A 26,475-nucleotide genomic window follows, 5' to 3' on the forward strand; every position below is an offset into this window, starting at 1 on the left:
TAATAATAATAATAATAATAATAACTGTGCAAAATTTCCATTGATATAAATGCAAATATATCTATTTTCTAAAATATTTTTTTACAATTACATCAATTTGGATTTGTTCACTTATTTAGTGACTCACGTGACTACGAAAATAATAATAATAATAATAATAATAATAATAATAATAATAATAATAATAATAATAATAATAATAAAGTAATTGTGTACTTGTATTACTTTCAATAATCTTTAAAGTAGTATAACAGTATACTATTTGATACGTAAACTATTAACGTAGTAGAAATTGAAGTGGAATAAAAAAGTCTACGGTATTATATGTCCACGTTTAAAAAGCTATAGTTTTGATTATATCTTTAAAACCGCATAAGTCTGGAACCATCTCTATTAACTCAAAATCAAGACTTTTGCCTTACGAGACATCAGTTGACAATAGTTTGTTCCCTTTAAGGACATACGTAGTGCCTTTTTATCTCATTAGCATACCGTATCGTGCTTGCTTTTGAGAGGGGCAATATAGGTATTATTCAAGAACCGATTTTAAAGAGATAGTTAATTTTTTACCATTAGTATAACGCAATTTTAACATTCTAAAAGTTTCGTTCATAAGTATTATAAAATGTATGGAATTTTAAGATATAACAGTGTTGTTGCCTTAAGATTAAGCCAAAGCCATGACAACTTAACCCCGGGTTCCTATACATCTAATATAATTGTGATTTAAGGACCTAAACCTACAAGAAAAATAAGTGTTTAGAGATACAAGAATTTTCCGTAAGCGAAATGCAGTGAACACATATGATAATCTTGTATCATAAAGCATAGATAGGTTTAAATGGTTACTCATCTTTCATTCCTGTCATAAACATCACTAGATATTTACACGACCAATCAATTACTCATTGTACGTGTAACCAGACATACCTGTTTAGAAGTCCACCCACTTCAAAAGCAGTATTGATTTTATCAACAACAACAACAAATGGTCTTTCGGAGACACGTACGGTTCGGCCACACGATCTTATCAATTTTTATATTAAGAGAACTATTCTTCTTAACACTGTGTTATGTATGAAGTGCAATGAAAAAAGTGAAACACAAATATTTTTCATCCATATCTACAACTTACCTTTAATCCATGCACTGTATATATCTGAGATGCAATGAAAAAACATTAAAGAAAGTACATGTAGGTCATAACCAGAGGGTTAGCATAAACACATTACAAAACAACAATTAGCCCCTAAGGCATTCTGTATAATCCTTTAAGGAAAACCCTTCTATGAAGGCAAAAGTCAAAGAATGAAAAAAAAAGTCTTTTGGTACTTAATACTGGTAACAAAGAAGCAAAACATCTGCTCTGGTCTGTAAATAATTGGGCGTAATATTAAACCGCAAAACACGCAAACAAGAAAAAACATCCGTCGAGGGCAAACGAACATTTGGGAAACTAAACGAAAACTTGGGAACTGAACGAAAATGGTCAAAACGAATAAACAAACAAATAACATCGACCAAAAGTTACCAACAATAAATCTCACTAGTTATTAGTTTGTTTACGGTTCTTTCGTGTATCACACAAAGGCATGCAATGCGATGACTACCTTCCATCGCTAAGTTGGACATCGTAGTGGCCTTCCCGGCTTCATTGATGGCCTCGCACGTGTACATGCCTTCATCTTCCTCGGTTGGGCGAATGATAGTAAGGGTGGAAATTCTGTTTTCGTAGCAAAGGCTGATGTTGTTATTGGGCTGGATTTCGATACTGTTGAAGTACCATTTAATTTCGGGTGGAGGATGACCTCGGACCTCGCAAGTAAAGACTGATTTCTGGGCGGGTTTGGTGATAACTGGCTCCAGGATTTTGGTGAAGAATGGCGGGATCTGCTCTATGTCTTTTGGCTTTTGGTACTCACGTTTCAGAGACTTCACCACCGTCTCTTTCTTCTCCGTTACGATCTTCGTCGATTTCGTGGTGATATCCAACTGTTGATACTCTTCCTTTTTCTTCTTGATATCGATAATAATCTTCGGGGGCTTTTCAGGCTCAGGCTGCTGTGGAACCAATTCGACAGGCTTTGGCTCTTCTTTCTCTGGCTCCACCTCTTCAGGCTTTTCGGGCTTCTTTTTTGGTTTCTTGGGTTTCTTAGGCTCAGGCTGCTTCTCTGGCTCTTGCTCTGGCTCTTTTTCAGGTGATTTTTCTTTCTGGGGAGGTTGGTAAGGTTCGCGTGGAGGTTTCTCTGGCTCTGGAATCTTGGGTTCATATGGTTTTCTAGGCTTAGGCTCTGGTGGTGGTTTTGGCTCTTCTGGCTTGTCCTTTTTGAATGGCTTTAACGTAATGTCTTCCTTTTCCTCGTCCTTAGGAGGCAGTCGTTTTACCCTCCATGAAGGTGGCTCAGGTTCCTCCTCTTCCTTTTTCGGTTTTTCCCTGACTTTCTTTGGTTTCTCAATTTCTTCTTCAGGAACGGGTTCTTTTTCTGGTGGCTTTGGAACTTCGGGTTCTGAAGGCTTTTCCTTTGGTTTAGGTTCTGGTTTCAAAGGCTTCTCAAGCTCAGGCTTTTCTTTCTCTGGCACCTCTGGCTTATGTCTGTCAAATGGCTGTAACTCTACAGGTTCACGTTCTGGAAGGTCCTTTGGTGGTCTCTTAGGAGTCTTAAGGGGCGTCTTTTCCTTCTCTTCTGGCTCTGGCTTCTTCTTGGGAATAGGCTTCAGCTGAGGTTTCTCAGTTTCTTCCTCAGGTTTAGGTAGACGTTTAACCGGCTTTAGCTTGAATGGTTCCTCCTCTTCCTCAGGCTTTGGCTTTCCTTTACCACGTTTGAAACCTTTGCCTTCTTCTGGTTCAGGTTTATCTTTTGGCTTGCGTTGGTATTTGTCCTTTTCAGGTTCCTTCTCATCCTTAGGCAATGGCTCTGGAATATATTTTTCATATTGTTCCAGTTCAACGGGTTCTTTTTCTGGAATTTCTTCTGGAATGTAAGTTTCATACTCAGGCGGAGGTGTCCATACACGCTTTTCCCTTACTTCCTCCGGCTCCTCAGGGAATTCTACGTGATCTAACTCAACAGTCTCTAGTTTCACTTCCTGTGGAACAAATTCATTCTGCACCGTTTTCCTTAAAGGTATTTTGGGTATTGAGAACTCTTCAATGACAAGCTTCTCCTTCTTAGGCCTCTTACTTGGTTTGAGTTTCACTTTCTCAAACTCGTCCACCTTATCCTCAGGTTTTTCCTCGGGCTTTTCTTCTTCTTTTTCTTCTTCAGGTTGTGGTGTGGGTTCTGTTTCAGGCTGAGGAACTTTGTCAGGTTTCTTTTGCCTTTTTGGCTTGTCAAATGGTTCCCTTGGTGTTGGTTCTGGTTCTGGAATCTTTGGCTCATAGGGTCTACCTAGTTTATCCTTGGGAGGTGGTTCAGGTTCTTTTGGCTTATCCTTTTTAAATGGTTTCAGCGTAATTTCCTCCTTCGGTTCGTCTTTGGGTGGAAGTCGCTTTATCCTCCAAGAAGGCGCTTCAGGTTCCTCATCCTTGTCTGGCTTCTTTCTTTCTCTCTTTTCCTTCGGTTCTTTGTCAGGTTCAGGTTCCTTATCTTCCTCTTTGGCCGGAGGTTTAGGGACTTCACCAGTTTCTTTCTCCTTTTCAGGCTTTTCATATGGTTCTCTTGGAGTTGGCTCTGGCTCAGGAATTTCTGGTTCATATGGTTTGCGTGGTTTAGTTTTAGGCTTTGGTTTGGGCTCCTCTGGTTTGTCTTTCTTGAAAGGTTTGAGCTTGACATCTTCTTTTTCTTCTTCCTTGGGTGGAACTCGTTTTATTCGCCATGATGGTGCTTCAGGTTCTTCCTCTTTCTTTTCCGGTTTTGTTCTTGGTTTTCTTTGCTTTTCATCTTCCTCTGGGTAAGTCTCCTGTTTGGTTGGTTCAGGCGGTGTAGGTTCTTCTGATACAGGTTCTTTGGGCTTCGGCTCAGGCTTTACTGGTTTCTCTAATTTGACCTTTTCTCCCTCTGGGATCTCGGGTTTGGTTCTCTCAAAAGGTTTCAGTTCTACAGGTTCTCTCTCAGGAATATCTTTGGGTAGGACCTTTGGTTTTCTTCGAGAAGTATCTTCTTTTTCCTCTGGTTCTGGTTTCTTTTTAGGGATGGGTTTCAATTGAGGCTTCTCTTCTTCCTCCTCAGGAGGCTTGGGTAAACGCTTACCTGGTTTCAGTTTAAATGGTTCTTCTGGTTCTTCCTCTGGTCTTGGTTTTCCCTTTCCGCGCTTAAAGGGCTTCTTTTCTTCAGGCTCCTCTGTTTCTTTTGGCTTGCGCTCATATTTACCTTTGTCAGGCTCTTTACCATCTTCCTCCCTTTCTGGCGGGACATATTTCTCATACTGCTCGAGCTCCACAGGTTCTTTTTCTGGTATTTCTTCGGGAGCGTAAGTTTCATATTCAGGAATTGGCGTCCACTCCCGTTTTTCCCTAACTTCCTCTGGCTCTTCCGGTGTCTCTACATGATCAAGTTCTACAGTTTCAAGCTTGACTTCTTCTGGTACAAAAACTTTTTGTGTCGTTTTCTTAAGTTGTACTTTTGGAATTGTGAATTCTTCTTTTGGTTCTTTTTCCTTTTGTGGCTTCTTCATTGGTCTTAATTTTGGTTTTTCAGGTTCTTGTGGCTTTTCCTTTTGTGGTTCAGGAATCTTTTCTGGCTTATCTGGCTTAACCTTTGGCTCCTTCTCTTTTTCTAGCTTTTCAAATGGTTCACGCGGCACAGGTTCTGGTTCAGGAATCTCTGGTTCATAAGGTCTACCCAGTTTATCCTTGGGAGGTGGCTTTGGTTCTTTTGGTTTATCCTTCTTGAAAGGTTTCAGTGTTATATCCTCCTTCGGCTCATCCTTGGGTGGTAGTCGCTTTATCCTCCAGGAAGGTGTTTCGGGTTCTTCATCCTTTTCTGGTTTCTTTCTCTCTTTCTTATCTTTCGGTTCTCTTCCAGGTTCAGGTTCTCCGTCTTCCTCTTTGGTGAGAGGTTTGGGGACTTCATCAGGCACTTTTTCCCTCTCAGGTTTCTCGTAAGGCTCTCTTGGAGTAGGTTCTGGCTCAGGAATTTCTGGTTCATATGGCTTACGAGGTTTGGTTTTAGGTTTAGGCTTAGGCTCCTCTGGTTTTTCTTTCTTGAAAGGCTTTAATTTGACATCCTCTTTTTCTTCCTCCTTAGGTGGAAGCCGTTTAATCCTCCATGAAGGCGTTTCAGGCTCTTCATCTTTCTTTTCTGGTTTTGTTCTTGGTTTCCTTGACTTTTCGTCATCTTCTGGAAGTGCTTCTTTGTCTTTGGGTTTTGGAATTTCAGGTTCCTTGGATGGAAGATCTTTAGGGGTGGACGGCATCTTCCAAGGATTCTCGAGATCTACCTTCTCTTTTTCTGGAATCACTGGTGTCGTCCTCTCAAATGGTTTTAATTCTACGGGCTCTCTATCAGGAATATCTTTTGGTGATACCTTTGGCTTTCTTCGGGTGGTATCCTCTTTTTCTTCCGGCTCTGCTTTCTTTTTAGGAATTGGCTTTAGCTGAGGTTTCTCCTGTTCCTCCTCAGGTGGTTTAGGTAATCGTTTAACCGGCCTCAATCTTCTTGCTTCTTCTTCCTCTTCCTCAGGTCTTGGCTTTCCCTTTCCACGTTTGAAAGGTTTCTTTTCTTCAGACTCTTCTTTTTCTTTGGGTTTACGTTCAAATTTGCCTCTTTCGGGCTCCTCCTCTTCTTTCTCTTGTTCTGGAGGAATGTACTTCTCATAATCTTCTAGCTCTACAGGTTCCCTGTCAGGGATCTCTTCTGGGGCATATGTTTCATACTCAGGTACTGGAGTCCATTCCCGTTTCTCCCTTTCTGGCTTTGGTTCTTCTGGCTTATCCACATGATCAAGCTCTACTTTTTCGAGTGTCACTTCCTCAGGAACAAATTTCTTTTGGACAGTCTTCTTAAGCTCTATTTTAGGAATAGAGAATTCCTCTTTTGGAGGAGGTGGTAGTTGCTGCCTTTTACTTGGTTTTAGCTGCATTTTTCCAAAATCGGGCTTCTCATCTTTATCTTTATCACTTGGCTTTCCTTTATCTTGTGGCTTTTCGAAGTCTTCATCTTTAGGAATTTTATCTCTCTCTCCTTTTTCATACGGTTCTAATGGAGTTCTCTCTGGTTCTGGAATTTCAGGTTCATAAGGTTTACCAGGTTTATATTCTGGCTTTGGTTTAGGTTTATCAGGTTTATCCTTCTTGAATGGTTTAAGGGTAATTTCTTCTTTATCTTCTTCTTTAGGAGGCAGTCTCTTAACTCTCCATGATGGTACTTGTTCTTCCTCCTCCTTTTCTGGCTTCGTTCTATCCTTTTTGGGTTTCTTATCTTTTTCTTCTATTGGCTCATCTTCTTTGACAGGCTTTGACAAAAGAGGCTCATCAACTGGAGTATCTTTGACACCTGGTGGAAGTTTTTGTGGTTTTTCTAACTTAACAGGTTCTCTGTCAGGAAGATCAGTCTTCGTCCTGTCAAACGGCTTAAGTTCAACAGGCTCTCTATCTGGAATGTCTTCATGTGGCTTTTTTAGTTTTCCAAGAGGTGTCGTCTTTTTCTCATCAGGCTCTGTCTTTTTTCTAGGAATTGGCTTCAAATTTGGTACTTCTCGCTCCTCTTCCTCAGGTTTGGGTAATCTTCTAATGGGCTTTCGTTTCACTTCTTCGTCTTCTTCTTTAGGCTGTGGCTTACCTTTACCAAGCTTGAGCAATCTTTCTTCCTCTGATTCTGTTTTATCTTTTGGCGTTCGTTGGTATCTATCTTTATCACGCTCTGGCTCATCTTTTAGGTCTTCCTTAGGTCTATATTTTTCATAGCTTTCCAAGTCAGTTGGTTCTCCCTCTGGAATCTCTGCTGGTTCATAACGATCAGATTCAGGTAAAGGACTCCATTCTCTTTTTTCTTTGGCGGGTTTGGGCGCCTTCTGCTTTTCTACATGGTCTAAGTCTACATTCTCTAGTGTAACCTTCTCAGGTACAAATTTCCTAGGAACAGTTTTCTTAAGTTCTACTTTGGGTATAGAAAACTCTTCCTTCGGTGGAATTTCTCTCTTTGGTTTTTTACCTGGTTTTAGCTGAACCTTTTCAGGCTTTGCATCCTTGTCTTTCTCCAGATCATCTTGGGGAATGTCTTCCTTATCATAGAAGCCTTCCTTGTCGTGTTTATCAGGCGCCGGAACCTCTCTGCCTGTTTTCTCAAAAGGTTGCAAGTCAATTTCATCTTTCTGGGGTAATTTAGGCTCATAATGTTGACCTAACTTAGTTTTAGGAGGAGCTTTGGGTTCCTTGGTAGTGTCCTTTTTAAACGGTTTAAGTTCCACTGTTTCCTTTTCTTCTTCTTTAGGTTTTACTCTTTTAACTCTCCATGATGGAACTTCTGTTTCTTCATCTTCTTTCTCTGGCTTTGTTCTATCTTTCCTTGGTTTAGCTTCATCTTTAAAGGGCATTGGTCGCTCTTCAGTTGGTTTATGTGTATCTTTGCCTGGTTCAGGCTTATCTCTTTTCTTTTCTCCAGGCTTAAACCTATCGGGTGTTTCAAGGTCAGCTGGCTCTCCATCAGGTATTTCCTCTGGTGAATATTTTTCAAAATCACCCATGGGACTCCATTCTCTCTTTTCTTTCTCTGGCCTTGGTTTCTTTGGCTTCTCTACATGAGCTAACTCAACAGACTCAAGTTTCTCTTGTTCAGGAACAAACTTCTTAGGTACAGTTTTTTTCAGTTCAATCTTAGGAATTGAAAATTCTTCCTTAACAGGTTTTTCTATTGGAGTCCTTCTCCCTGGCTTAAGTTGGGCCCTTGCAAATGGCGGACGGCCTGACTCTTCTCTTTCATTCTCAGTCTCATCTATTGCCTTGCCATAATCAGGCTTCTCCTGAGATTCAAAAGGTGTTACTTCTGAATCAACAGGTTTAGAGTCAGGCTTTTCTTTGCTGAAAGGCTTTAGATTTATATCTTCTGTTTCCTCTTCCTTGGGAGTAATTTTCTTCACTCTCCAAGGAGGAAGTCTTTTTTCCTCTTCGGTTTTGTCTGGCTTCCACCTATCCTTGCTAGGCATTCTTTTTTCTTTTTGCTTCTTCTCTCCTTCCTTGGGCTCAGGAATCGGCCGACCCCACCTATCATATTTTAATGGCTCTTCATTAACCATTTCATCCTGTTCTTCCTCTTGCTTCTTTTGCTGTTCAATTTGGTTGAGTTCAACTTCTTCCAACCTGGTATCATCTGCAGGCAACTGAGTCTTTTGAGTTTTTCTCAGCTGTACTTTTGGCAAAATAAATTTCTCAGGTTCCAACCTCTCTTTCTGAGATCGTTTAACCCCTAAAGGTTTCTGCCTGTCTCCTGCATCTGTTTCATCAGTAGTTGATTCTACAGACTTGTCCTTGGTAAATGGCTTAAGAGTTACATTTTCCTTGTCTTGATCCTTTGGCTGAACCCGTTTTACCCTCCATGAAGGTTCTTCTCCCTCAGGTTGTTCTACTTGTTCCTTACGTCTTACTTTTCGTCTTCTGCCATCTTTAGGCATAGTCTTCCCTGGATGTTTTCTTTGGTATCTTTCCTTCTGGAACTGAACCTTTCCTCTCTTTTCTGGCTCTCGATCTGGTGTTTCCTCTTCTCCAAAGTCACCATACTCACCATCACTAATCTCATCATATGATTCATAATAATCAGATTCGGGGCTCTGAGCGTCTTCTCCCTCTTTCCCAGATACTACAATTTTGGGTTTCTCCACGCGAGCAAGCTGAACTGATTCAAGCTTCTGCTGTTCTGGTACAAATTTATTCGGTTTCGATTTCTTGAGTTCCACTTTGGGTATTTCATACTTCTCACTTTCTTTACGGTCACCTCTCCATTCAGCTTTCTTGAGCCTAAGAGCAGCTTGAGAGATGTCCTCCTTCTTTTTCTCGACTAGCCATGGCGCAGCCACCTTCTTCTTCCTATCTAGTTCCTCTTCGTTCATGCGCCTGGCGGGACTTCTCGAGAACCACCGAGCAGGGCTGGGTGAAACCCAACGATGTCTTCTAGACTCCTTCTGCATTGTTCTCCTCGTTAGCCTTGCATGGTCCTCCTCTTCTACGTAAGTACCTGAAATAAGTCAGCCCAATATGTCAGAGAGGTCAAAGTATGAAAAGAAAAGGAGGTAAAATAAGATAAAGAAAAAGAATAAAACATGCATATGCTCTGCATGTGCCTCTGACTAAGGTACACTTATGAGAGCTGGTGTACCACCCTTGAAATCGTAAATTGTTTTTGGCCGAGGACGAACGAGTAAGCGCATATTTTTAGGTTTATGGTGAAGTGAGAAAAAATTAAACTACTACTAAGTATCGCTGTCTGAGTCAGAGTAACGCAATTACAAAATGATTCATTTTAGAAAGGGGGCGGCGCGGGAAAAGGAGGAGGAGTCTGAAGTGACTACGTCATTCCTAATATGTTACATCCACTGTGAATCGTTCCTTGACATCTGGTTAGAGCCAATCACGGAGCAGAAAATCAAGTACTGGGAGTTTATTGGACAAATGCTGACGTGGGGATGGTGACGTGGGCGGGCTTCTCTCCCACAGCGACTACAAGAACTCCTACAAAGGTTGGAGTAGCTCAGTTCGTCTTGAGATTCGGTGGTGTGAAGAGTTCCCACAATTTTTATTCTGTTTTGTGAATGAAAATCTGGATACGTTGAGTATGCCTGAGCGATCCAATATTTACCGACAAATGCTAACCCTTGAAACAGAATAGCAATGCATTGACGATCTAGTTATACATAAATGTATGGTGTGAATTTGAAAATCCTTTTGAATTAGGATCTCAGACCGATCTTTCTAAAGAAATTTACCGAGATTTCCGGAAAATGCGTGAATTCAATCTGAAAAGAGAATAACTTCTAGAAAGATGTTGCAGAATCAAGTGAAGTCTCCGTTATGTGAAGTGAACATTACAAATTCGGAAAAGATATTAAAACGTTATTATCGGAAAAGTGGGAAAGATTTCAATCTGAAGCGAAGGCAGAGAAAGTTTGACTCCCTTGAGGTAAAAGAACGGGCATTCTGAGAAAAAGAGAAGTCCCTTGGCAAGACAGTCTTAGGGAGAGATATCTTTAAAAGTGAGCCTGTTTTCTTTTATGGATCGACGAATGTTTATTTAGAGGGTTCGTCAGCACTTGGAAGAGGCGACTGGTACTGTTGGCTGAGGTGACACAAGACTATAATTAAAGTCCAACTATCGTGAAAATGAGGAAATAAATTTAATCCACAGGTTCTTTTGAAGTCCACCAAAGGAGGTAACCCAGTTTTTTTTCTTGTGAATTCGAACGAACATCGTTCCGTTTACAGCAATCAAGTCATGAGGCTTTTCGGAACTGAAGCAGAGATCGAGCGAGATATAAGGGCCACAGGGTATTCATACTCTTCTTATTCGACGAAAAGCAACAAAAGACGCACCGAGACTGTGCTATTTCTGTCCTTGACAGTCTGTCATCCCATCAGCATCCATTTGAATCATCGGCGCATTTACGAAAACAAACACACACTCAAGGAGGCATATGATGTAAGTTGAGTGGACATCCTTTCAAAGACATGAGTCAGAAACATATTATTGGAGAGAGAGAGAGAGAGAGAGAGAGAGAGAGAGAGAGAGAGAGAGAGAGAGAGAGAGAGAGATGATTCACGAACTTTCTTAGAACATAGTGACTAACACCGGAGGTACATTCCCTCCAACCCCTAAACCTCCCCTACCCTCCCCCGCAACAAGGCTGTTAAAGGCTCCCCGGGGGCAGAATTAGTCACAAGACACTATTGCCTCTTTTGGCTTTCTCTCGCCCCTCTCTCTCTCTCTCTCTCTCTCTCTCTCTCTCTCTCTCTCTCTCTCTCTCTCTCTAGCGTCGCTTCAGACAGCCTTGCAGCCTCATAAGGAGCTGGCAGCTGGCATAGTCAAAAAGGAGACCATATCCCCTCAGCGGCTTGTTTAAGAGCCATGCCAAGAGGGCACGACGACCCCCTTTTCTCTTATCCACTCCTTTTCATTTTGCTTTATTATTTGTTCTTTGCTTCTGCGGGGATCATGGCAACTCATGGACTTTTTTTTTTTTTTTAGTTTAAAGTGGCATAGTTTTGTTCTTCTCATGACATTGTACAACCACTGTGTGAAGGGCTCTTTCAATGCATGTGGCACTCACTGGCACAAATATTTGCAGTCTATTTTCACTGACATTTTGTGATTCCTATTTTGCAGGTTTTGTACAGATTTTTTATTGTTTTTGCAATGAGTTTTATCCAGGTGTCTTGATCATTCTGCAGTGTGAATCATTAGTATTATACACACACATATATATATATAATATATATAGATATATATAGACAAATAATGAGTATTTAACGTTGTGTACCTTGCAAATATAAACTTTACATACCAAGTCAGTTACTCTTAGTATTTTAGTCTTCATCACGGTACATTACTTCGTCCTTAATATTTTCCCTTTTAGTTTATTAACATCTTATCCTAATCTCCTCTCTTCAGGTGGCGTTGGTCATAAAATAGCGACGAGGGCAGAGCACAGCTGGCAGTGTTTACGACAAAATTATACGAAAGGTTTATGCAGCTGAGTCTCCGAAGGAGCTATGAACGTGCTTCAGTTACCACATTCGCAAGATGAGGCTGAAACGGTTACCGTTTTGTTGTTGCTGTTGTTGTTGTTATAGTTATAGTTTTTGTATTTATCAGCAAATTATCTCTCAGAGCTCTTGGATTTGTCTATGCAATATTCATATACATTTCGAAAGAGGAGTCAAAGGTACATCCCATATACAATTATTCGTGCGATTGCCTTTAGCTATGTTCATTACTGGTCAGTTAACAGTCAAAGTAATCTCTGGATAAAGTGCTTTTTCCTGTTAGATTAGGAATATTTAGACATCTTCATTTTATATTGTAAATGGTATCGTCATTATCTTTTCAGTTTACGTTGTGCTTAATATATACACGCATAATATATTAATATATATAATATATATATATATATATATATATATATATATATATGTACACTGAACATAAACTAATGATATTTTCTTCTCTTTATCGTCCCCAAAGTATATGGACTCAGGTCAATTGGATTTGACAGCTGGTGGGGCCATGTGGTTATCATAGTTCATTGAAGTGCTACCCAGCACTCAAGCAGTCAGTGCCACATGCCCAGGGGCTACAGGATATGCTCATCCTTCCTATCAAAGCATCCTCTGTCCTGAGGCTTCGTAGTATCCGGGTCATGTCATGTACATGCTCCTGTCAGGCGCCGTTTGATGAAGTGTCACTTCTTCTTCGACTTCGAGGCGTCTGCGCTCCATCTGGACTTTGTCGAGAACGTCGTCGTCAAGAGTCCTTTGTTCGCAATTTGTTTTTTGCGAGTCTCTTTCAGATCCCTGAGATTCTTTTTCATCAAAGCCTTCCTAGATAGGCAGGCCTTAATGTACTATGTGCAGAGCACCGTGACTAATGCAGATGTAAGAGAACAGACTTGAAACTGAAGGCCAGAAATTACCCTGGCTTTTTAAAAAAACCTATCGGTTGTTGTTCAACGCAGGTGAGTAAAGCCTTTGTTTGTTTTACGCTCTAAGAATTCAATAAAAACCAGACACGCCCCACAAGAATTTTCTTCGAATCCCCATTCTTACGTAAGTCAGAGTACACAAAGACTCTGTCACAGCCAAGTATAATAATGACCTGACCAGTTCGACACTTGGCACCAGATTTCATGTCTTTAGTCAAGTAAATAAATATTCAGGTGGTGGTTTAATCTTTGAGTAGAAGCAAAAATGTAAAACTCAAGCTTTGCATACTGGGCATCAGTTCTGATACAGGAATTCAATTAATGAATCACTTCATGAGAATCAAGAAACCTGGCCAAGACAGCGAATATTGAAGGTTTACGCTTTTATTCGATTTAGTACTTAAGTGCAAGTTCGGGAGATGTCCAGTTGACTCACTCGTCAATTTCTCAAATGAGGTAGCATCCAGGTCTGGCAAACCAATTACAAAGATGAGTGATGACTCGCATGAGTATTCTACGATGAGGATTTGCCAGGATCATGAGACCCATAAAGAGCATAGGCGGCAAACGTCATGTGATGACAAGTGCTGTCAGTCTGCTTTAACCATTTTCAGGTGAGATTTCTGTTTGTTGATGTTGGACCAGCCAGGAGGCAGAAACCTCCTTCTCATTGCTTGTGGCTTTTAGCATATGAGCGTGGCGCCCAGTCACTAGTGGACAGGATACACATCTCAATTTAAAGTATATAGAAGTGAGCAACACGTCGACTGATAGAAGTCTGTACATTTGGGAGCGAGGAGGGGACCTCCACATATGTCACTGAAATAGCCCTAACCATCTCCCCGCCAGTGGGTGGGAGTAGGTTGGGGTTGCGGGAGCACTGAGGAAGATTATGAAGGCCTGGCTCGCATAATTAGCGCCAGATACTCCCAAATTTGAGGTAAAAGAAAATATTACCCTAAATACCTGAGAGGACTTTCGCCTTTTCGGCATGTCTTTCTCTCTCTCTCTCTCCTATTTATTTATTTTTTTGTGGGGGTGGAGGTCAAATAGCTACCGGCTGGTTCAGTGTATGAGATTCAAGCTGATTTTTAGTGTTTGCTTTCAGTAAATGTTTCATATATTTCGATCTCATTCAGTCAACTACATATTTTAGCAGTACACGAAACTAAAAAAAATAACTTGGCGAGCTGTGTCAGTGCATTTACGTAATGATTGTTTACCATAAGAACCCCTCACAACTACGCCCGGTTTACGCTAAAAGCTAAATATTATGAGAGTTGCGTATTCCCAATAATAAACAAGTCAGTCGGCCATCTGGCGGGAAAACTGACAAGAACGACTCACCAAGTCTGCCCTTCGTATCCCAGCCATAACAAATATTAAATGGGAGACTAGAGTTATTCGTCTTTTAACGTGGAAGAAAACGAGTCGGGTTTTTGTAAGCTATGAAATACGGACGTTTACAAATTTCCAAAGACCGCAATTACGAAAACATAAACCCTTCTTAATATCGACGAAGGATTAGCAATCATTTTGGACCGTATCACTCTCATTGCTTGGCACTAACAAATACGTAAGATCACAGAAAATAGAAAAAAACTAAGAATATTTTTTTTCCTAGATCCAACGATCTGAATGTGACCTTGATGAACACCTTCCAACCTGCACATTCTTAGCTTTTATATGACTGCTTTTTCCCTGACTCCCTGCTGGCACTATTTGCCTCAGCCTTGCAGTATACATATGCGCACTGCCAAACGCCTCAAACCACCTACCCACCCAAACCACACACCGCCCTACTACGAAAGCTTCTCCCCCACCCCACCACCCAACCTTTCACCAAGGCCTGAATCACCGGAGTATGAAAGTGACAAAAATAATCGCATCCATAAAAACAACATGCGACATCTGTAGTTGTGACGGGGCTGGAAATGAGAACACCGAGGGTCGAGAGGACACCATGTGTCTCCTTAACGTGACGGGAACATTATGCGGTTAACGATCACGACACATGTGTGACCACTGACGAAGAGGGTAGAAATGGAGTCATTAGCACCGTAATGATGTTAAATAGAAGCTTGTGGGAAGTAAACAGCTGTAAACTTACTGGAGGTAAACGACATGTTTTTGCATACATTTGTATATACACATCTGATGCCTTAAAAGCTTTTTTTGGGGAAAAGATATAAAATACTAAAAATTACTATAATCTGGGCTGGGAACAGTCCCGATAATTAGAACGAAGAATTATAAGCTCTTGAAACAAGCAACAAATGGCACCAATACCCAGAAAAAACTAAATGTGGTCTATAACTATTTGTCAAAATATAAATGGGAGAAAATCAAATTCAAGAAAATAAACGGAAAAACTCTCTATTTATATGGTTTAGATTCAATTTGTCTTTTCGACCGTCATTTTCTATACCTAGTCCATTTGTCCCTCAGTGCCATAAACGCAGGAACAAACATTTGGTTTATGTATTTAATTAATTTGTTAATAAGGTCGAGAGTTTACCAAGAAAGGAATTCATTATAACCTTAACGCGTACGTCAGCAAGAACTTCAAGCTTCAAATTTATTACTAGTTTAAGGTTATAGGATAAGAGTCTTTTGTATACTTTGAAGAAATAAAACTTGAATAAGAACCGATGTGTTTGACATCTTTACATTTGCTTGTTTTTCGCGATCTTGTAGATATCTCCTCTCGTCGACTGAATGCACAACGATAAGGAGGAAGCAAGTCTTACATAAAGCCACAATACATTCCAACAAGTCCCATCAACAGTTATGCAAGTTGAAATGTGTAAACGAGAGAGCTCACGTAAGCTTAAGCACCCTCCCGCAACGAGGTACAAACAAACCTCTTCGGGTTGGTCCCCCATTCTATAATTGTAGGTACTTTAAATACAGTTCTCTTGGTACCCTTTAGGCTTCCCCCACACCCCCAAAACCACCACCCAGCCCCCCACATTCACGACCAAGCTCCCTATAACCAAGGCACTGAAGTGGCGCCATTGGAATCCTCATCACCTCCCTCCCCACCCCAACCCCTGCGACTCACAATTCCCCACAAACTAACCTCCCATACGCAATCTCTGTCAAGCCACCACCCCATTTCTCTTCGGCGTACCTACCAACCTCAAAACCTCACCTCCGTTCTTATCAGATTCGGCAGATCTCTCTCTCTCTCTCTCTCCACTTTATTTTTGTATGCTATCCATTGTATCAACTGCATAAATGCTCCCCCTCTACCTACTGACTTCTTTCTTCCCTCTTTCATGATATTTTCTCTTTGCCTTCATTTACTTAGTTACCTACAACATCGTTACACACCCTGGCACTCGCGTGTGAAGCGTTTTTGGCGAGAGAAAAGAAAACGCGAGAAGAAAAAACGATGCACATCTGTTCGCCAAACCTTTTAGCCATTATCTCGTTCTCATCGAGTTTCTATGGCAGTTGACACATCGATGGCATCTTTTTACTGGGGCCCGGCCTACCTATCCCGAAGCCTTGAGGCGCAGAGGCTGTATATATCCTACCCCTTTTCCCACTCCAAGATAACTCCGATGGGCATTTGTCACCGTTGTGTTCCCCCAGCTCCTGGGAAATTTATTAGTTTTCACAAAAAGTCTTTTTTCCCGCTCTGTACTATATGTCATCGTAACGTCGCTGTAAGTCGGTGCCCATTGCCTTACCTTCCCGTCACTGCCTCATCAACAGTTTTTCGTTACTTGTAGCGTACAAGTAACCAACCCCTTTTTATGTTGTGGGAGCAGATGTAACAGTCATTAACAAACAACTAAGAATCTGAGATTGGATCTGGTGTTCATCTTGCCAAAATACTGAATTCTACTATCCCATCGAACCGTTTCGCTTCATGTATCTGTTTCAAATCGAAAGTTTCGAAAAATACAATGAAAGCAAAAGATTAGAAGTTGAATGGCGGGATGCTGCCACATTCCCTTAGTACTACTCGGCGGTGGTGGTAAACATCCCAAAGAAACACAACCGCCCCACTTGCTCTGAGCTAAATTTATTTGCTCCTTAGTGCTTCCCCCACCTCGCGATATCAAGCCCTTCTGCTAAAAAACTCCACCCTTAGCTCGCTTCTCCAAAGAGGTCAGTTTCCTTTGTGCCAAAACGTGAAATAAGAATTGCAGCATTTCACAATTTATTTCCTAATGTTTTACTTATTTGCTTTTCTTTCAGAGAAAATTATATAATTTTTTTCGTTACGGTACTGAACTTACTACTTTGTGACTTTAACTGACGGAAAACCAGTTCGAAACAAAACGAATTGGAGTAGGACATTATTCTTGGTTGTCAAAATTTCTATAAAAAGAAAATGAACTTTGACAGAAACTTATTTTTTTCGTGGATCTATATTGCCTTCACTCGCAGCATATCTTTCCAATGGAAATTTATTATGCAAATGTTTCAGTACTTTTTTCCAGCTGTGTGGCATATATGTTGTGTTGTTGTGTGCAGATTGCATGTCAGTGTAATGTTGAAAAGCAAATACGAACTACTTTGCTTTTACATTTTACCAAAATACCTGCAAATAATAATCAGCATTTCCTCTTGTGCCTCTACACTTTGGAATCTGCCCTTCACACCACTTTCAAGTACCATGGTTGCAATGGCATTTATATGAGTGCACATTTCCATCTCCACTGAAATAGTTTACAACTTCAAGATGAATATTTCTTCCACTTGATTTGCTCTCCTTCTGCAGCTCTACGTACAAATTATTATGATCTTTACCTCATTCTCTGTTTCTTAACTGCTTCAACTTGTTACTTTGCTACTTTAAGAAACCAAGAACCATTAGCAGTTATTACAGCCATAACTGAATTATGTCACCTTCACCATTAGTACCATCACCTCATCACACAGGCCCTCCAGAATGAAAAAGGCCCACTACTTTCCACAAGAGTTCTTTCTCCTTCTCTTCCTCTTCCAAAGAACATTTTACTATTAGACACCATCACCAAAGAACAAAATGATAATTCATGAAAGACAATACTTGGAAAGAAACCTGAGACAAGTAAAATGACTCCAGAGGATGCCACGCATTTTACTTCAGTCTGAACTGAAGAGATGAACTGAACTCTCTTCATTTTATCTGGAAGTCGTTTTACATACTTGATTCATTTCAGTTGCCTCAAATGAAATTCCATTAAGTAGAACAAAAGGTAAAATTGGAGAGTGGCTCTTTAAAATCAATGATAATTTTATTTAGGTGTTCCTAGTTTTTTGTACATTATATGATAATAAGTTTAGCCAAGACGAGTTTTAAGAAAAAAGTACAATACAGACATAAGAACATGGTAAGGGCGAATCATGCATCCCTTTTTTCCACCTCTACGTAACTATACAACAAAGATGAAATTCCCATGACCTCAGGGAGAAATAAGATGGAGTAAATAAAGTCAAGTTACTCTAGAGATAAAAATCTTCGCTGGACTTTCAGTTCTCTGCTTCGGGACAAAACGTCAAAAGAAACATGGAAAGGCCTTCCTTACTTCTACAGGAAATACAATTATGAGCACTTAATCATAAAAGCATACAAAAATAAGTCATGATAATGAAAACGGCCTATCGACTAGGAAATGTTATGAAAAGCCCAATGAAACAGTCCAGAGAAGCATATAATGGCTACCAATAATCATAAAACTTGGTAAATAAAAATACAACAGAATCTCTAGAAACAGAAGCACCAACCGGTTACAACGAAACAGGTCAACTGGTTCATAAAAGTTTGCTGTTCTTCAAATCTTAAATAAAAGCAAGCAAGTTTTATTCTAAAGGCTTTTTAAAGGCAATTCGTTTACACTTCAGTGTCTTCACATATTAGAAATGATTCATTTGTCCCTCTTCCAGTTTGGTCTTCCAAAATGAAGAGAAAATGCCATGGGTCGCTTCTGGCAGAAGATGGAACATAACAAGTAGCAGCAGCAATGAGTCGCCAAGAATGCCATTCATTTTCCTTCATTTTTCCACCAAAAAGGAAGAGTATGGGATTCTTTAGCACTCCCATCATTTTTGTTAACATAAAGTCGTTACTGATATTCGTTTTGCCTTAAAGCATTACTTTCGATAAAAAATAAAGCTACTAAAAATAACGTAATAGTGAAGCAAACTGTTGGGCATTTTCCAAGCCCATTCTGCTACTCTCCCTCCTTTGTCAGGAGCCCAAGGGATGCTAGCAAAATCGAATTTTTTCCCTGCTTTGGAAAAGGTGTTTGGGGAAAGAGGGCGGGCACATTGCTGCGCAGTGTGAGGGGAAATGGACACTGCGCAGCGTTGTGGATGACGTCACAAACTGCGGTGTGGAAGGGAGAATCGACTCGCTAAAACACCAGCAGCTTTGATGACCTTGAAAATAATACATATGCAATATACATATTTCGAACATATTCGCCCTGGTGGAAGACCTCCTGAATTTCAAAGCGTTAACTCCTGGTTTATGTAAAAAGTCCAAGGCAGCAAAGGCTGGAAAGAGTCTTCTTGGACATGACTAGTCAACCAAACCAGTGGTTTAACGTCCAAGACTGACGTCAATGTTTTTTCTCGACACCCAAATTTGGGCCTTCCACTCAAGCAAATGAAAACATAATACACCGTCGTTCCCCTTACACTCTACGCCAAAGGAGGACAGAATACTTCGGGGGTTGGGGTCATTCGTTTACACAAGTCGCTTAAAAGAGGGGGTTTTTGTTGCGGGGGGGATATACACTGTCTTATTCATCCTTACTTTGGACGGTTAGCATGGCGGAGGTCTCGGCTTGCCCAGCAGAGTTTGTTGCCCGGCAAGTGAAGGTTCCGGTGTCCTCCGGGTATGTGACTTTGATGTCCAAGACCGCCGTGTTGCCTTCAATAAACATCTGCAAAGAAGGAGAAAGGGGCGTTAATACTCAGGGCTTTTTTCGTCGAGCTATTTATCCTGAAAAGTTTAATATAAACTAAAGATCAGTTTCGCACGGAGAAAAATTTCTGTTTTCCCATTACATGTATTTCGATCTTCGATGTAATTATGTGCTTTTGCCTTTGACGATCAGTGTTATCAATATCTTTCACGTGAGGTCGGTAAAATAAATAAGATCACAATATAATCCCAAAATTTCAGAAAAAGAAAGCTATATACCGGAAGTTCAACACTTTCAAACAGGGCACGCGGTTTAAACAAGACCAGAATAAATAAATAAATAAATAGAATAAAATAAAAAAACCTTAAACGAAAATGAAGTGGCATTCCAACCTTGAAAATTTTGCCAACTTTACCGGGTACACTGGTAAAATACTTCAAAGACATAAATCTTTCGTGTAAAAGGATAACAATTGCAACAGAATAAGTCCTACAAAAAAAAATTGGCCACGATGTTACTCTCACGGTCGCTTATCACTGAGTCGTGTGGAGCAAAAGTTATAGTGATACAAATCTGTTATCTTTCATTTGGATAATAAAACCTAAAGCCTTCCTTACAACAACAGAATTAATATTGTTTAATTTTGTATATATATTTGGTTTTCTCTTCATATGCTTAATAACTATAAGGCAAAAGTACAAACACACGGCCGAATATTTTTTAGGTTTACCAGTCTCCCGTCGTGCTTTGGGCAACACCTTCGTCTGTTTACGAAAGAAACTAGATATATATGGGGGTGTCGAATCTCATGGTATTACAGTGTATGAGCAGTATAGAGCAAAACCAGTCCGACGCCCCTCGACAATCTGATATCTGATTTCAAAAGCACTTAATGCGTTTCGCTGTTGTGGTTGTATACGGTCTCATTTCGAGAGGCCGCCTGAACAGTGGCCGGGATGTGCCAAATTCACCTCTTTGGTGAGAGAGCTTGAGGGCCGTTTTTATGAGTCAGTTCTGAATTCTATTGTGAGGAACAGATCTCTTATTGTGTTACCTTCATTTAATCCCTGTCTGGTTCAGCCGCCAGTCAGGTCCGAGATTTTTCATTTTTTCATTTCAGCGACTTGTTAAACAATCTTCCTTTCGTAAGGACAAAATTTAGTTATTTCTTACACAATGAAATTCAATATCCTGTAAAAGGTTATCGTACATTTCATCTTCTTGGGTATTGTCCGTTGATCTGCATTATGCCCATTACATCCACAGTTGTTTGTGCGTTTGCATTTGCATTATGCTGTTTTATTCAGTGGTTCATGGGTGATATTGCTGTAGAATGTGTTTAGGTAATTGGTGTAATATATCACAGCTCGACAGAATGACAGATAAAGGGACTCCAACCATTCCGTCTTGCATAGAACGGATGCGCAGGAGAGCGAGTGCAGCATTCTGCGCTAAAAATAGACACATTCAAAAGGTGACTGACTAATCATCTTCTTGACAGTGACAGATCGCGAGCTATCATAAGCATATTGACCTGAATACCTTTCCATTTATCCTTCTCTCTTGGACACACCACCTCGTGAGTCAAGAGGCTTTAGTCTTGTTTATGTTAAGTCAAAACATATATGACATAACAAAAGAGGCTCATCGACCCTACTCCGCCATGTAAAGGAATCATTTGACCCCATGCTACTTCGTCATGACATATCAATAAAGCAGTATTAATTTCATATGCTGGAAAAAAAAATTTTAACTTTTTATTTTTGTCGCAATACGTAATTATAAATTACCTTTTACTGTTTCACTATTTTAAACGACACATTAACCAATGCCATTTTAATAACGTTCTCAAACTCTTGAATGTATGTTTGCTGACAATTTATTTGTCAGGCGTTGCAAGTATTTTCGTTCTAGTATTTTTGGCAATAACGAAACTCAGATTTACTTTTCAGGGGAGTAAGCAAAACCACATTTCTTTCAGCAATCGACGTGGCAAGCGTTCCATTCGAGGTATCACGTTGGTATAACACCTGTGGCATTTGGAACCAGTCATTTTGGGCTATACTGACGTGAAGCGGTGAATGACATGAACGAGCCTCACACTTGTGAGGATACTAACACCTGTAGGTCTCACACTTGTGGCGCCTCTATTCACACGACTCGGCCGAATTCAACGTTACAGAAAAAACTTGTTTAGCTTTATATTATAGCGCTGCGTTGGTGATTTCTATCTTTACTTCTTTACTACTGAAGATTTGGATATATCAAACAGTAACGCTACAAATGTTACAAATAAATGTTTGTCTTTATAGTAAAAAAAAAAAAAAACATGAATAAATAAATCTGCCAGATAAAATGCCACAAAGGTTAAGACTAGTAACCTTCACAAGGCACCTACTTTCAAAATAAATAAATAAATAAATAACTATAAATAAATAAAAAAAGACGAAGAGTGCGCGTGCTTGAAAACAGCTCACAAAAACAATGCCACAAAAACAACGGTGGCATTGTCACTAATACTACATGCTCCAGTAATAGTGCCACTATGATCTCCTACTGTGTCCTTTTCTGAAACACCACAAAAAAAAAGGGGGGGGGGTAGAGGGGGTTTGAGGGGTTGGAGGTTGGGGTGGGGGTGATGGGGGAAGTCTTGGGTTTCCCAGGTGCTGCATCAAAGCCAAGCTACAGGAGAGGAGTCGGTAATCTTAGGATACATCTGAAGGATAGAAATAAAACAAGGAAGCCCTGGCGACGCGGAGAGCGGTACTCTCATTAATTGCCGTTTCTCAACTGTTTTCCTGATGCAAAACTGAGCTGAATTTGAGCGAAGGTGCAGCAATTGGTAATGACGATATTGCTGATCTTTTAGATTTCCAACTTATGACGACCGATTTATATTTTTGCTTGTAACAACAATAATATCTGAAGAATGAACAAAAGAAAGGATAAAAAAAAACAATCATGCTCTATCTGAACAAGCGTATAGAATATCCAGTTCCTTGGATATAACAAACGCAAGAAGATTTTTTTCTTTAACGTCCAAACTATAGCATTCCTTAATCTCTTCTGTATTAACTAAACAGCCGATTCTCTTATAAGTAATCTGATATTGTGTTCTACCTTCCTGAATTCGGCTTCGGTTAGACTGACGTTTGCACAAAGAAAGCTGTATCCCTGATTTACAGGATGGGAACGAAAAATTGAATTTCCGGAGTGGTAAATATCACTCGAGGAACGCAAAATGTCAGGGAATATAGCCAGATGTCTATTTCGTTTTCGTGATGCCAGAGAATGCGGAGGACAGAATGCAGAGGTCTTGAAAGAAATACATAGGTGTTAAGATATACGATATACAAGAGACGATGAGCGAGCAGATAGCGAAAACTGATAAAGGTGGAATTAAAAACAATAGATAACTGAGCAGAATTCAGTGCAATGCTATGAAAGACAAATCTAATTCGAAAAATATCTTAAATCAAGGCAGATATAAATTTAGATCGGAAGAAAAACAGGAAAAAATGTCGGACAATATTAAGTTAAGGGGGATTTATACTTAAATAAGAACTACGAATAAAAAATTTGGGACAAATGTCAAAAGGATACACAATGATAATCTGTGTGAAAAAAGAAAATGAAACAGACCTACAGGTACTTGGCAACAGTAAAGGACCAGCGGGAGATAAGAATATTTTAACATTACAACCAATGTCGTGATGTACATCTGGCTCTGATATTCTCGTGACCGAAAACAATGCCAAGCAGTTTCTTTAGAAGCTTCCTTCTTTTTTTCTTTTTCAGTCGCTCAGGTCCCCTTTTTCAAGTACTTGATCCCTGAAACATTTTCCGAAAATTCTTCAACAAAACTGTCTTGTAATTATTTTCAATTACTCTTTGCGAGATTGTTATAAATTTCACTTCGACTAATGTAGTGACGGTGGCAAAGCATGATAATGTGTGTATGTAAGGGTATATATATATAGATATATATATATATATATATATATATATATATATATATATATATATATATATATATAAAACTCACTAAATATATATGTATATATTTAGCATTTACCGTTTATGCAAGGTAGGACTGCATATGTCGCTAATCTATTAATCTATTAAAAAGCGGGAGGACCACAGGGCCCACTGGCTAGCAGCCAGATGTTGCATTTCGTTGCATAACCCGATAACAATGACACCTAGGGATGGGACCAACTACGTATTTCCCTTTGTGGCCATCGGTTGCAATAAGGCGTAATTCAAATCATCCCCAGATAATTATATACTAGGATCCAACGACGGCTCTGGGCTATAGAACGCACTTCATGATGACGTCATATTTGATTACGCAGGTGCAATGGCTCGTGTAGCAAGAGATCATTTGAGATGAGTTATATGTGTATGCAATACATGCTATGCTCATATGTGCGATTAAAAAGTCTATTTGTGATAACGATCGGAGCTTTTCGGCGGAGGGGATTGGTAAATTTAATATGAAGTGTTCATTATAAATAAATGTGCATACAATATATATATATATATATATATATATATATATATATATATATATATATATATATATATGTAGGTAGTTGTTTAAACATTTTTTCCACCTTTTGAAACCTGTATATAAATTCAGCCATATCTTGGAAAGCCTACTTTGGGTGAAAAGTTGCTAACACTGAATTCAAATGAATCTTCCCATTATGAATGATAAACAAAAACACCTCTGATATTATAAACGCGAATGCCCAATTGTAATAAACGATGAAAGAAAGGAAAAGAAAGCAATTGTCCCTTGCCTTTTCAGTTATTTCTAAAAAAAGTTCTTAAAACTAATAAGTCGCCAAAAATTCGAAACAACATTTCTTAATGGTTTATTCTCGGTATTCTGAAGTGCAAGCGTTATGAACCTTTTCTCACAAGGCAATTGTGCAATAATCTTCCATTTGTTTCTTAAGATAATAATTTAAGCTTAGCTCCACACATAAATATAAATTTGGCATGGAGTTCTACTCTTTGTTCTTAAGAGTCGATCCCAGTTTTGCTTCATGATTACAATTCTGAGCTAGATCTAGCTCAATTTGAAACAACTTCTCCCTAACTTGCTACTGAGGTTAATTTCACATTTTGAATAAGATAATTAAGCTTAAGAACCGGAGTTCATGGTGAATGACGCAGGCAGAACAGAATACCTGAGAACACCTTTGATCTACTTCGACGGTACTTACTTCGAAATCTCTTGAGTGTGGGATGAGAGCGCCCTCTCGGTACCACTGGACTGTCGGAGCGGGTGACCCAGTAACGACGGTATTGAAACGCACGCCTTCACCCTCTTCGACGGTCACGGGTTCGAGGGACGCTACCGTGGGTGGTTCTTCAACATGCTGGGGTTGGACCACCTGCAGTTTAGCTTCAAGAGTGCACTGGAATTGAAACGAAGGAAGATCTGTTAATGGCAGGGCTTAAGGTTGATATTCGAATTAGAGGTAAAATTGTTCTGTCGAATATTTCATATAATATGTACTTCATCCAAAGGTTCCAGTCTTATATCCACCCAAGGGCAGATAAAAACTCATATTTTTATAAAGTTGACATTGATTATGCTGATTTTTGTTATTGTTTCCACGATAAACATATGTTTATATATATACACATAGTTTAATGTTTAATTACAAAGGGAGACACAAGCCATCTAATAACCATTAATTAAGTATTTCTCACCTTGCCAGAATTATTGGTTGCAATGCAGTAGTAAGTGCCTTCATCTTCAGGGAAAGCCTGAGAAATCCTCAGGGCATAATGGTCTTCATCAGAAGTCATTGAGAAGTATTTGCTGTGCTTGATGAGCTGTTTGCCCTTGTACCATTGTATGGTTGGTCCTGAGAAGCAGATATAAAAGAGAATGCATCAGAAATCTTGAAAACATCAAGGCAATCTTTTCTAGTGAAACATTTTCAGTCTTAATCACATGAATAAAAACAGGATAAAAAGTACAAACTGAAAGTAGTAATGACTCACTCGGTGACGCTGAAATGATGCACTCGAATACAGCGCCTTGTCCTTCTTGGACGCTCAAGGACTTGAGTTTCTGCTGAATCTGCGGTGGCTGTGGGGCACCAACAGGTGTTTTTGGGTGGTGCGGGGTCTTGGGTGGACGAATTCCTGCGACCTCCACGTTTGCTTGGCATCTTGCTTCACCTGCCTTGTTGATGGCCACACACTCGTAGGAGGCACTGTCCTCCGGCACAGCCTCGATGATCAGAAGAGTGTAGTTATCGTCTTCTCTGACCATCTTATGATGTGAGTCCTGCGTCAACTTTCGGCCATTCTTTAACCAGTAGGTGTCGATGGGCTGGGTGCCATGGATTTTGGAATCAAGTCTCACTAAGCTGCCAGGTGTGGCATGTGTGTCTTGGATTGTCTGCGTGAAACTTGGTGGGATGACACCAGCGCGGGTTTGTTTCTTCTCTTCAACCACCAGATTTGCTGAGCACTTGGCCCGTCCTCCCCTGTTTTCAGCGACGCAGGCAAACACGCCGGAGTCTTCCATGAACACTTCGCGAATGATCAAGATGCTACGATCGCCAAAGGTATGGATTTGGAAATCAGGAGAGCTTGTGATAGGGAAGTCTTCACGATACCACTGGATGGTAGGATTAGGCTCGCCATCAAACTCAACATCAAAGCGGGCGCCTTCCCTTTCAAAAGCTCTGCAGGGCTGGATCTTCTTAGTGAAGAATGGAGGCTTGGCAGGCTTCTGAGGTGGACCTTGAACGACGCGCTCAGTTGTCTTGCCTTTGTGCTCCATTTCCGTGGTCTCGGTTGCTGTGATCTTCCGAGTGATTTCAAGATCACCCTGGATTTCCTTTTGGGTCTGTTTTTGGGTTGATGTGTGAATCTAAAAGGAGGGAGAAGACATGGTTGGTATTCAGGTCTAGAAAGCTAAAACAAACTTTATTAAAAAATCAGCGGATACATTAATATCAAAATACCGCAGCTGAAACTGCTATAATTATATATTTCACTGCATAGA

At 40.1% G+C, this 26,475-nt stretch overlaps 1 protein-coding gene across 1 annotated transcript in view; it reads right to left on the reverse strand.

Moving 5' to 3' along the window:
* Window positions 1-26,475, reverse strand: part of LOC135215403 (titin-like) — a 206,828-nt gene that overhangs the window by 97,136 nt on the left and 83,217 nt on the right. Inside the window, 5 exon segments of the mRNA XM_064250008.1 lie at window positions 1,611-9,107; window positions 19,325-19,454; window positions 24,671-24,865; window positions 25,164-25,321; window positions 25,461-26,340. Of these exon segments, the coding sequence (XP_064106078.1) occupies window positions 1,611-9,107; window positions 19,325-19,454; window positions 24,671-24,865; window positions 25,164-25,321; window positions 25,461-26,340 (8,860 nt within the window).

The sequence above is a fragment of the Macrobrachium nipponense genome, chromosome 19, assembly GCF_015104395.2.
Source record: "Macrobrachium nipponense isolate FS-2020 chromosome 19, ASM1510439v2, whole genome shotgun sequence".
Taxonomy (NCBI): domain Eukaryota; kingdom Metazoa; phylum Arthropoda; class Malacostraca; order Decapoda; family Palaemonidae; genus Macrobrachium; species Macrobrachium nipponense.